General features: G+C 32.8%; 1 protein-coding gene and 1 long non-coding RNA gene across 2 annotated transcripts in view; one reads left to right on the top strand and one right to left on the bottom strand.

Annotated features, from left to right (window-relative positions):
* LOC123007262 overlaps positions 1-7,084 on the top strand; it is a 53,870-nt gene extending 46,786 nt beyond the window's left edge. The window contains exon 3 of the long non-coding RNA XR_006412859.1: positions 6,258-7,084. This is a non-coding gene — a long non-coding RNA (uncharacterized LOC123007262). The remainder of the gene's footprint in view (positions 1-6,257) is intronic.
* Positions 1-13,675, bottom strand: part of LOC123007261 — a 31,276-nt gene extending 17,601 nt beyond the window's left edge. The window contains exon 1 of the mRNA XM_044402452.1: positions 13,579-13,675. Coding sequence (XP_044258387.1) covers positions 13,579-13,595 — 17 coding nt within the window. The 5' untranslated portion in view covers positions 13,596-13,675. The remainder of the gene's footprint in view (positions 1-13,578) is intronic.

A 13,675-nucleotide genomic window follows, 5' to 3' on the forward strand; every position in this document is an offset into this window, starting at 1 on the left:
TCGAAATTGCCAAATTTATGTCGCTTTTTATCAAAATGACTTCTGATTATAATAATTTTGCTTCTATTGAATATTTAGAAAAAACACTTGCATAAATGAAACAAATTGAATTTAATAGCCCCTGGTTCACATCCCGCAGCTTAGTCAATTAAAAACACTTCGTTTCCTTAGCTGATCTTATCACATCTCATACTTGTTAACAATAATTAAATCACTAACAGGAATAGCAACTCTTAGGAAAGAGACTAAATGAAAGGTACAAAAAATTCTTCGTCCATTTATCTTCCATGGAAAGTTCAGAAAGCTGTTTCCTAACAAAATAAAATAATTTCGGAAAAAAGTACCGAAACAGAGAGATTTTCTAGGATTTATTTATAATTAATGGCACAAGTTAAAAGATTAGATAGGTACTTAAGATTGCGCAATTTGTCTATTAAATCTCTGATGACAATAATCACATTCACGAATTTAATACATGACACGTGTACCCTCATAAATCATGAATTTGAAATAGCATTTGTGATTAAGTATTCAAACAATGTATTATTCAAAACTTGATCGGAATTAAATTAACAATTAATAAATCAAAAACTAAGCTTAAAAATAATCCTAACAAATATCAAAGAGAAAAGTCGACTTAAAAAAGTAATCTTAGTGCAGTTGACTAAAGTTCATTTTTTTATATCAATCAGAAGATAAAAAGATAAAATCTAAGAAAAACCTAAAAATATTCAATAACTGCGTTAGTTTATCTCAGTTAAATTTTAACACTTAATAACAGTAAATGAAAATCTTCTAAAATAAAAGACTTGCTTTTTAGTAATACATATTTATAAAATTAAAATACATCTAATACTTATTGTGTTTTTCTAAATCAAAAAATTTAGCTCTGTCGTTTCTTTCTTGTTTATCATGAAAATCATGACATGTAATTTCATTTAATGACAGTAAAAACCATAAATGGGAAACTCTCGATGAGAAAATACATTGTCAACAGCAACAGATAAGTATCCAATAAAAGCTCTAATAATAATAACAATGGAGTATAACACTTTTTACTAGAAAACTATCTTTCATCAAAACGAACTTTTCCAGCAAATTTGTTGTTTAATCTCCTTCACTGAATTCTAACAAAACCCAAATCACAAAAAAAGCAAAGTTATAATTTTTAACCAATACCTACCAAATAAACAATTTTTTGATTTAATCCTGGTTATTTTATTACAGTTTACAGTTACAAAAATAGAATTGCACGTTTTTTTTTTTAGTGATTTACTCAGTTTTCATTCATTATTAAGTAGCAGTGATCAATAACTTTGGATTAGGTGGGAGGACTAAAATAGACTGATAATAATAATTCTTGTCCAATAAACTTCAGAGAAAAAAATGTTTCCCTTTATTGTTCTTCACTTGAAATTGTCCCACTTTCGTTTTCTTTTACGTTACTTTGTAGTAGTACAAACCAGTTTTTAGTTATTATTTCCCAAATAACATGTTTCAATCATGATGAATAAGCGCTAATTTTAATTTATTTTGATACTTTGCGAGATTGATAAAATGTAAAAATATGTTTTGTACGGAAAATTAAATTTTGACTAAACAAGAAACAGAATTGTGATATGTAAAAATATGTACAATGAACCTTGAAGGAATTTCGCTGACGAAGGTGCGTGAATCCCAAGTGGAATTCCAGCGACTCAGAATTACCTAAATGATAAAATTCGCAACACATATTATTACATCTAAATTGCATAATTTGCTAATAGTCTCGTTATCTGTCAATAAAACAATAAACTAAAAAAAGCAATATTGCTTAAATGTGTGTTTTTTTGTAAGCTTTAAAAGAGTGCAAATGAGGAAGATGTCTGCCAGGCGCCATGATCTTCTGTTTGCATTAGCTAGCAATTACGCTCTCTCGAAAACTTATTCACCATGAAAGTTCAACAAGAGCCGCCCTCTTAACACGGATAATTCATTATCTAAACTGAACCGCGTGTTGGTTTGTTGCACGTTGTTATACGACACGTAGACACGACAAAAAAGGACACACTATGTGAGCGTATGTTCATTTTTACAGCGTTCATAATTATTACGCCGAATGCACGCTCATGAGGTTGTCTCATTCGATAAATGATTTGTAAACATACTACGTACAATTAGAAATTCATAGAACACTCGTCTTCGAAAAGATCGTCTTCACTCTTTCTCGAGAAAAATATTTTGATCCTTGATTTGCAAGTCACTGCATTTTTTTCTATATCATATTTTATACTCCAACCTCAAGTCTAAACACGATATAAAAGAGCTTATAATGTTTTCCTTAAATATTTATTTGTTGTTATTCGGAGAATATTTGACAGTTCTCATGTGGTCGTGAAATTTGTAGCAATTATGACACCTAGACGATAACCAACTGAATCAATAATAATTTCTTTGTTTATTGTGGGAAATTACCAATATTGAAATGAGATCCGCTAAATATATTAGCAAAACTAGAGATTCTCAACGACATACGTCTCAATAACGATTTTTTTACTTTTGGTTTCAACTAAATGACGCACTTTCGTTAAAAATCATCCTGAATCAGAAATTAAATTTAAAAACCAAACAATAACTCAATGTTACAAACATCGTATCACATGGTTCCGTCATTGAACCACTTTTTTACATGTTGAGCAAAATTTACTCTTTTAAATTATTTGTAAACAAAACAGCTTCAAATACCTAAGTATATTTAAATATTTGATTATTGTTCATATCCAGCTAACAGGTCCGCTTTCCCTCAGAATTGGTCCTAAAGATTTCTGATTCCAGTCGTTATGAGTTAAATATTCAGTCATAAAACGAATTTTACGTAACCAAAAAACAAATTTCGCTACATTCTAATATTTACTTCATCAAATTATTTTTATTCTTAATCGTTAAAAGTGTCTACAAAAATATTTTACGATAGTGAAGCAGCGAAATTCCTTCGCAGGTGAAAGTTGTTTATTTAAATAATTTAATTATTGCCTTCCCAATGTACGCGAATCTGCTATAATGCAATTTAAATTCCTTAAGAAATTTATTGGCGTAATTTACTTTTCGAGTTGCCAGTTCCGGAACTCAGGTATTTCCATACAGTTCCATAAAAATCAGTGAAACTTTGTAAACACTAAACAACAATAAATTTAAGAAAATTTTGCGTACGTGTTAAAACAAAAGTTTTAAATAAGTGAATCATCCGTGTTATAGTTTCTAGTAAATCTTAAAAAAACCCAGTTATATTGTTTTTATTATAATGAGATTTTGCAAGGTAGTTAGAATTCGGAATGAGTAGCCGCGATGTCGATCGAATTTTAACAGCTCCTTTTTACGAGCTGTTCAGGATGGCGGCCAACATTGTACTTGATCAAAAGAACTGATGCCGAACCTACGGTGTATAACTCACCTGACCTGAGGTCAGGCGTAGGTGGCCACACTGACGTTTCGTGAAACACTGCCCGATTTCTCGTACATCTGATCACAATAATTGACCAAAATTCCCCAAATGCCGCATTAATGAAGTGCTTCGACATCTTATACAGCTAGATTGCAAAATCCTTAATAGATATATCTCTTTTTTATGCTATAACATTGAAATAGCTAAACTATAAAAACGATTTCTCCAATTTCCTGAAATTTAATACGAAATCAACTCAACGAAAAGATGCTCAGCGAAAAAGGTTGACGTTAATAAATACTTTTTATTGGTTGTGCTGAAAGAAAATATTTGGCGAAAATTTGAAGTTGTTTTGTCAAAAATTGAGAAAAAAGTGGCTTAAATTGTAATTAATAGCTTTTTGTAGGTACAAAACATTTTGATCTAATAGCAGAATGTTTAGTACAAAGAGTGACAGCCCTGAATATAACGGGTGTGTTTTTTTTTTAATTTGGTGTCAAAGCTATCCATGAAAGTTCGATTGTGAACGAACCATCCTATTGAAAATTATTATTCTGACATTTGACAGCTCGTCGGGCATATTAAAAATTGTGGTCCGTTCACAACACACTCATATCACCGCCAACTATATGACGCCAAAAAATAAACACTCTTTAGTATACAATTTATTTCCATATTTAATTTAGAATTCTTAAGTGTTTTTGCTTTTGAAGTCAATAATATTTAATAATTAATACCCATATAATTATAATACGTCATCAATTTTCTTTGTGTTAGGAAAAAACTGTAAAGTAATAGACCTTTTTAGAGAACCACACACTGTCGTGAAGTCTTGAAAATTAGAAGAAGTAAGAGATCATTGATTCATTGTTCCTCGTAGATATGCGTACAAATAGAAAGAACCGTATTGCATGAACACCTTTTTATTACAAATAGGAATGTAATCCAGAAGACGTCGAAAAATAATTTCGGATTGAGTGGCAGAATTTAATTACATATTTCTTAAACGAGTGTCTGTGAGAAACGCCATTTATCATGTAACTAAACATGACGTGAGGGTGTCAAAAGGCGCTCACTATCTTCAGTCGGCAAAGTCGTGTTCTTAGCTTCAGAAATGCACATAATCGAGCCGACACGGCTATGATGTTAAACCCTTAAACAAATACTAATCTTGCGACGATAAACCTGGGAAGAGCGGTCACTCACATCCACCACAACGAACCAAAGCAGGTTTTAACGTCAAATGGAATTAAAAAGTCGAGAAAAAAACGTTGAACCCTTAAGAGTGTTTTCAATTTCAATCACAAGTTCACAAAGCACTGAGCTTTGCTAGTAGAGAACTTGTAATTAATGTAGTAAAGAAATGTATAGTTTCAAGAAATTACATCTAGATAAAAGAGCATGAAGGCCGGTAAGTTTAATTAAGGTAATAAATCTAATTTATTGGTTATATTATATGAAATGCCTCGGCATTCATGAGTTTCAATTTTATTTCTTGAGGCATAGCGAATGCATTTCAATCGACCTTTTACACGGCAAATGTTAGATGGTCCACTGTTTAACTTGATTGATATTGTGTTAGTACGTGATATGATTTCATATACACTCATACAGGCAGATTTAAAAAGCTTTAATTATAGGTTCGTGAGGTAGGACGGCCCTGAGAAAAAGCCTCACCAAGGAAATGCCGCTCCATGGCCAGACATCGATATACCAGGAGTCATTAATAAAATTAATCATCTGCTTAATATGCACGAAAATCCTTCACGACAGTAACTTTCTGCTATTCGTTCCAGCTACCTATTTACCTGAACTGTTTAAAAAAAAGATTAATTTTTTACATATTTGCTGGGAGAGTTGTGATATATTAAAATTCTATCAAAGTTCAGCACTTCCGAGATTGGGGTTGAGAGCGCGTTGCATGCCCCTCCTGTGGCAAATGCAGCAGAATAGCTTGTGTAAATCGTGCTTCCAATAACAGGGTCATAAAGAAAATTCAGCCAACGAAAAATTGATCCTTCTTTCGTGTAGAAAAATAAGTATGACGAGAAGTATAGAAAGAAACAAGTTGAAAGTGAGCAAAAATAACAAAAGTCGTGTAACCGAAATTGCGAGCTCGTCGCCGTGGCGCCTCCTGCGAACTTTATTGAAGTATGGGCCGGTGTTTGCGACTTTCAGGTGACCGGCATCTTGTGGTCATTGACTTTGCTGAAAGAAGCGCCATGTCTAGACTAGGAAACAAATGCTTTTATTACATAACTTTAAAAAGTCATTATTTTCAATAGTATTGTTATGAATGCAGCGCGCCACAAACAACTCCTTCCGCTGACTTATCGGAACCGATTTTTCAGGTATATAGGAAGTTTCATGATAGATGGTTTCGCGAACGAAAATAACACGCCAAAACGTAAACACAGCGACATTTTTGACGATGTAAGATGTAATTCATTCATTCGGGCAATTTTTTTCTCAAAATTCGTGCTTTTGTTTGATGATAACGTTTGAGAATGAACGTAGTGGCCAAAGACTCAGGAATGTCGACGACAAACAGTGATGGTGGCTAAGTACACAACACCGGCTGTCCACTGTACTGCTCCTAAACCGCTAAAAGTGTTTGTCTAAGCATTCATATTAGAAGGTTACTGCTACAGGACGTTTTCTCAGAAAAAACTTCTGTAGCCGTAAATATGTTTGTATACATACACGGACACACGCATACATATACAAATTTGTGTACTATCCTTGCATTGACGTGTTGATTTGTACCTGTTACTTTTAAAACAAAATATTTATTTTCATCATTCTAGCATATTTAACTCTGATTTTTTTGTTCCAGGTTCCGGGCAAAGAATCTACATCAAATAATACTAGGAACTTCCGTTGTGACAACCCAATTTCGAGATAAAAGTGCAGTTACATAAGTGCGTGACTTAATCCATGAAAATTTTTGACTAAATCGTGATTGATAGCAAAACACTTGGTCTTGTGATCTGATAATTCTCTCGCTACTTAGAGCAGCTTTACACCTCCGCTCTTTACTCTTACATTTCGTGTAGTTTTTCCCGGATTAAAAAACTAAAATCAATATTAGAGACTATTAAAAAGTCAAGGGCAATACGTCAAGGCGAAATCTGGCGCCTAAATACAACAAGGATTACGTAAATAAAGAGAGTTCATGGCATTCATGTGGGGTCCGGGCTCCGGGTTGTAGGTTCACCAGTTTTAACTTATTTTTAAGATATCTACAGAAAATAACAAGTTGAAAAAAATAAATAGAATAAAAATACTAGAAACATTTGTTATGCAATTAAAAATGCTATAAAACAGGAAAGAATAAACAAAATCGTCATATAAAATTTCGACATGGAATGTCAATATGAAATTACTTATGAACAATATTGTGGTTATCTTAATTGAAAACAACTTCTCCTCTATGACAAAAATGTCTCCGACAGTTGAACAATATTAATTGTCATTGTATTGATTAAGTTATTGTTGAATAAACCTTTTATTTTAGTAAACCTCGAACTAATTTTTTTACGAAGTAGTACGTACTTGACATTTTTTATACTAAAATTTTGAGATTCTTTATCATGTAACTACTGTTTGTAAGTAAAAGTATACAATGTAGTTTAAGTAGGTATGTAAATAAAAGTACAATAGCATTCCTTTCAAATTACTATATTTTCTAAACCTTATTTTTGTTCTTGCCACAAATTCCGTCATTATCTAAAGTAAATTGTATCAAAAGTAAGGAAATGCGTGCGGAGACCACACATTTCATACCACATTTGACGTTTATAAAACTTTCTCATAGACCTCTACAATTATTATTGAACCAAGACAAAAGTTACTATTCTTAAAAATGTCTGTACAAAAAAAAACACTTTAGTCTTTTTCTATCAGCTACTGTTCCTTTAGTTACAGAAAAAAATTTGTCAAAAAAATTTTTAATATTAAAAAAAACAACATATTTAAAATTCGACATTCACTAAAGCAATGCATACAACCTCCTACATCAGAACATTTTTTGTAAAATATGGAAAAATTTGAAACTCGGTTGGTAGTCGTGCAGTAAAAGAAGTTGTCAACAATAAGTTTAGTTGCATGTCTTTAGCTCGGTATTTTATTAGCCCTTATTTTACAAACTAGAAAGGTGTACAAAAAGTTTTATTGCTTGAGAAGAAAGTACCTGTAAGACCGTCATGTAGCCGATCGACATAAAATTGTATTTTGAAAACACCCGCTTACCTCTTCATTGATTATTCATGTTCCCAAGTCGTTCAAGAGAAACAGTTCGACTTTATTAAGAGAATTCCCTTGCGGTTGATAAACTAAAGCCCCTTGATTACGATTATTTGGGCCGCTTTGTGCGATTTCGCGGCTGAATGGGCGGTCCGTGCTCAAGATTTCGTGCAAAATGTATATTATTACAGATATTGCAAATACCTGAGATGGCAATCACCATTTCGACTCGTTCTTGAGCTGTTGACGCCTACCTTTTGGGTTTTTCGGAAGCCCTCTATATTTTATTTCAATAGGCTGTCACTTATTCAAATTAACACGAATGCTCGAATTAAGGCGAATTAAGCGAGAACCGGTGGGAAGAAGTCGACGAGAGATCTTTAATTGGACGAGATAAAACAAAAATTACGACAAACATAATAATTATTTTAATTAAAATTGGAGGTGATGGCGAGGCATACCATTGGGCGGTAAAACACGGCGGCTTGCGCCTTTAAGAGTGGTTTGCAATTTGCATTCCAACGTATGGATTATGCTAAAAGAAACCTGTCGAGTTGCACCAGAAGCTGGACCCGCCTCACATGACTGACTGATATTTCGTACAATTTATTGCCGACATGGTCACTGCGCGCCAGTGGATTGGCGAGCTCGATATTACATACAGAAACGGCTTTTTAATATGCAGAAATGTCAGCGTAATTCTCGACGACGATAAAATTCGACTTTAATGCTGTTAACTGTTAACAGATAAACGACAAGTGTAATCCCTAGATGTAAGTAAACCATGCATGACAAAAAGCGATTTACCACACGGAGGGACTTTACACCACCTGGAATTATCTCAAATATCACCTTATCCAAATGTCGTAAATGTCAGCGTTTCCTCATTTACTGCACCGAGCAATATAATAAATCAAAGCTAAACTCTTGATGAAAAGCTGATAATCTTCATGGATTTCCCTAAACAACTCACTGGTATATCGCCACACAGACTACAAGAATGTAAAAATGTTAAAACTTTTGAACTAATTTCCATAAAAGTAAAGTGTCAGACTTCTTAAGAAATATTTCATTCATTTATTTCAGTTTTGACATCTCTCGATAAATTGTTTCACATAACTTTGTTTCTTTCAAAAAGGGGAATACGAATAAAAGAATTCTGAAAGATATAATTTTTCAAATGTGTTTGTCGTATGCAACATCAGATATAACACTTTGGTTCCTGTGTGACTGTGATCGTCTTTCAAACCACAATAATTTATTCATCCAAGGTAAAGTAGAGCACCAAATTTGGTGGCGAACTGACGTTGCCAAAAATGACTGAATTTACTATTAAACGTAGCTATTATAAAAATATTGATCACAGGCGTCTTAATAAAATGTATTATTCTTTTAAAAAAATTATAAAAAGTAGGTACTCATATAAAAGATAGAGAATGATGAACAAATTATTAATTTGTTAACGAATCATGAAAATAATTTTTAACAATCCTCGTTTCAAAATCACTAAAGCAAAATTTGCTTTCATCGCTACTATCGCTGGTGATGAAAAGTTGATTACCGATTACATACATCTAAATGATTTTCCCTACTTGGCTTGGTCTTCATTTGCGTTCACCCGATTGCAAACTTTTGTAAAATGACAGCTAAGAAAATTTTGAACAAAAAAATGCACGCCCATGTATTTCATTATCTTAACCAAGTGTCTTTTCTGTCACTGTCAGTTCACCACCAGATATGGCTCTCACAAAACTTAAAAAAAATAATCACAAGAACTAACTTTTTATATTCTTTGACTGCTAAATGTTTTATAAAATCAATCATAAATGTCTCTAATAGAAAAGACGTTATAGCAAATCACAGTATTTTTTGTACTTGTAGTATTTTCCATTATATTTTTTCCGCAAATTTTGCAAATTTTTCCAATTCATAAAAATGGTGAAAAACCATGTCAAATACGCTTTCTTGGTTAATTTACAACCAAAAATTTGATCACAGTCAAAACATTTGAAAAAGGATTTTTTTAAATACATCTTTAACTAAGTAATACTTTTGTAATTTAAAGTTTATCTCTCATTGTAAATTCATAACTGAAGAGATATTGACAAGATCACGGTTAAAACACCAATAATAATTACAAATAAAAAGAAAAAAAAGAAATAACTACTTATTTTCAACATGTAATACTTACTGTACAGTTATTGCTATTACGACTTTTGTGTGAATTGTTTCTTAAAATAAAAACGCGTACATAAAATGGTCGGAAATTAAATTTCAAAGTGTATTAAAAAAATAAACAAATGTAACCATCAAGTACCTATACAGAAGGCGTGTAACTTAAGAACTAACATGAAAATGGTTGTACGAATTTAATTTGTTATTGTTTCACATTCCAAAACAAACAAACTAGAGATTTAGTAACACAAAGGACAAACACACATGTAATAAAAAAATCTATTAAGTGCTTATACTGACAAATTTTAGGAAGGAAGTCATAAAGACATTAAAAACAAAAAAATAAATAAATAAAAATCCGAGTTATTGCATGATTTATTCTTGTAATTTTCTGATATCTAACATCCTTATGCTAACTAACCACTTGTTCATTCCTGACTGATTTATATATAGATGCATGAAAATCTCTGAAAAACAAGATTATTGTCATCATTTTTATTAATAAAGTCTTATTCTGAGTGATGCATTAGGCATGTAATGAATTAAAAATGATAATGTGAGTGTAAATGTCTGTAAAATATTATTTTTGAATTTAAATTCGAAGTAGGTAAACATTGGTTTATTGATTTAAAGAGCAAAAAGTGTCAATGAATATTCTTGTGAATCAAATAAATTATTCGTATTAGTGAATGGTCGTAGTGTCGGGAAGCCCCAGTGGTAAAATTTCAAGTCTCAGTGTTAGTTCCGGAATGTGAACAGGTACACTACCTGTTAGCAGGACGGTGCGATTGACGTCAATTTGTATTTAATTTTGCTTGAGAAAACAGCACAATGGCAGTTATTTGGGGTTGTTCCTCACCCGGACCTAGTAGAGCACCGTAATTGGCTTTTACAACCGAAAAATCTACCTGTAAAACTGGAGGTGTTGTTTGATTTTTACACCTGGAGACAGTACAGGGATTTCTTAGAAAGCTCATTGTCGGCTGCATTGACTTGTAACACTGGAATAAGACGTATTACCGATTCTCTCCTTTGCAAGGTCTGTACGGCTTTATTTTAGCCTTCACCAACTCTCTCGCGCCGTGTTTGCCGAGGCGGTGTCGATAAATAAATAAAGATAGAACCGTTTATTGTTATATGAGGTGCAAAAGTCGCTTTTATTACCAACGCCCATTCATAAAAGCTCGACAAAAATTGCTTTTCCATTTTACACCGACTCGATCGGTGCTATCGGGGACGAGCACTTTGATATTTCATAAGTGGCACTTGTTCATCGACAAGCTTGCTGACAGTCGATAACAAGTACAACTGTCATACACACCACTGCATAGACATAAACCGTATCTCAAGCGAGGATTTAATTTACATCAAATAAACAACTTCACTTGCTTCATTGTTATGGATAAATTTCCAACAGTCATCTTGGTAAATACTTGGCCCTATGAACGCGACTTTCCAAATTAGCCATCAAACAATAACCATGTATGCACAGGCGCACCTATTATATCATTTAACATTTATTGAACTAAGACAATCAACATAAATATTAAACAAAGTTTTCGGACAACTGCAAGATATAAATCAAATTGCTATTGTTATTAATTAAGCTTACTTAAATCAAATTCCACTCCTCCAAAAACTTTATACTTTACGGATATTATCGCATCTTGTAACACAATAGACTATCCATTATTCAGTGACAACAGTCGCACCAAATCAAAGTTGCTACCTAATAAGTAGCACTGAACAAGCCCAAACTAATTCTTTCATAGTTTTGATAATAAAATGTAAGAAAGAAAACTTTTTTCAAACTACATTTCATGTAACTTTTTGCAAGAAGGCTGTTAGCCTCTATATAAAAACCAGTCTATGTTACGTCAAATTACAAGAAAGAGAAGAGACATCCTTTATTTAATAAATATTGTTTTTCCATCAATATTTAATTTTCAACTCTGCAAAGAATCTAGACAAAAGATTTTTACTGTAACCAATCAGTGGCGGTGATTGACAAATTGTGGCCAAGACGACAGCCTCAATAAACATCCATGACACAACTGAATGTTAATGGTCATGGTCGATGATAAATGTCTATAGTACCTTACAGGTATCGCTGTGATCCCATGACCAATTTCATAGAAAGTAAATTAGACAGTTAAATTGATATTTTCCATTCCTCCCAAATGGTTCTAATAAAATAATAAATCCAGCACGAAATAAAAAAAACAGATTTAATTTGAATAGAAAACAACAGAAACTAAGGCCACTATCACATTATTTATAATCTTTGATGAGTGTTTATATAATTATTCTTCGGTAATTAATACCTCAGGCTGTAATACCTGCAATGAAATTTGGGTTAAGTGAACGATAAGATTCTAACTCAAGTCCCTTTTACTTATCCAAAACTAGAAGTTGTGTAAGATGTTGTAATTATTTCCGTGTTGTTGCCAGTCAAAATATTATTTCATATCAATGTAAATTGAAGTAGATAATATTATACAAAGCGTAAACTTCGTTCCCATTACTTGCAACTTAAAATTTCCTCTTGATCGATGAAACGCCTGCCGAGTGCTATTTTAGTTTCAATAGAAAACTTAAAACAATGAAATTCCTTTCTTACTGGCCTTTTATTCTTCGATAACAAACAGTTTTGACCATATAAATAAATTATAAAGTCCACCCTGCTTCTATTAACGGTAATCACCCCCTGATGATGGAGTGATCGTATAAAACATGTTGCTTTAATGAAGATTTCATATTCTAAATTACCCCTTCTCTATTTCGTAATACAAACCACAGAGACATTACAGATAATTATCGATGTTTAGATGTTTTTAATGTTGGTATAAAATCGTATATTCGGAAATTGAATTGTACACAACCAGCGGTATGACTGCCCATTCATATGTTAATAACTACGGCACTAAAACTAAGATGACATCACAACATTATGTGATATTATACAATAAAACCTGCAGTGTGATCCGTTGTGACTCGACGTTTTTTATGTTGGACATTTCTCTTGGCGAGAAATTTTGATTAAGTAAGAATTGCAAGCGAGTTGTAGAGAAATGATTTTATTCTGTTTAATATTAATGACGTTTGATAATGATCAATATTGTGAGTGGTTGCCCTCATTGATTCTCGGGACGTTCATAGATCACATAAATTCGATAAAAATTGCTGTGCATGCAAGCTTCCAATTACCTATAGAACCATCCCTTAATTACATATACAGGTGATCTGTAATTAGCGCTCTAGGCCAGGTTCGTACTCATAAATAAATCCCCTAAATCAACCTGTTTGTGATTTATTATCACGAATGAAGAATAAAATTTCGTACAATTTACTGACCACGATGCAGTCTAAAAATCTTCAAATGTCATAAACTACCGCAATACAATCGATACCAAAGCTCCCAAATGTCACAGGTGTTTCAAAACTCTAAACTAATAGAATACAGTGGTGTCAGGATTTTAGTCCTTCGACTTATTTAAAAAAAAGCCACATGGTTGCACCATATTTCACAAAAAGTTTTCGCGTTTTTAAGACGTATTTGGTGTGGTTTCCAGTTTTGGCCATCGAGCTGAAGATCGTGTCTTGAAATTTCAGTCGCGGCCATCAATTTGCATGAGCTTACAAAACAGACTTAATGATGTTTCGACTCCCGTTGCGAATGTTTGTAACACGATATGTGTGTTAAATAAACGACATGATAAGGGATTTCTATAACTTACCTGGCCGTCTCGTACATGTGTCTATGAGGGCCGCATTGGTCCGAGCCGCGAACGCGTGGTCGAACTTGTCAAATGCAGCAGCGTCAGCCTATCTGGG

The sequence above is a fragment of the Tribolium madens genome, unplaced genomic scaffold, assembly GCF_015345945.1.
Source record: "Tribolium madens isolate multiple individuals breed KSU strain unplaced genomic scaffold, Tmad_KSU_1.1 Scaffold_3;HRSCAF=73;Tcas5.2_LG2, whole genome shotgun sequence".
NCBI classification, from domain to species: domain Eukaryota; kingdom Metazoa; phylum Arthropoda; class Insecta; order Coleoptera; family Tenebrionidae; genus Tribolium; species Tribolium madens.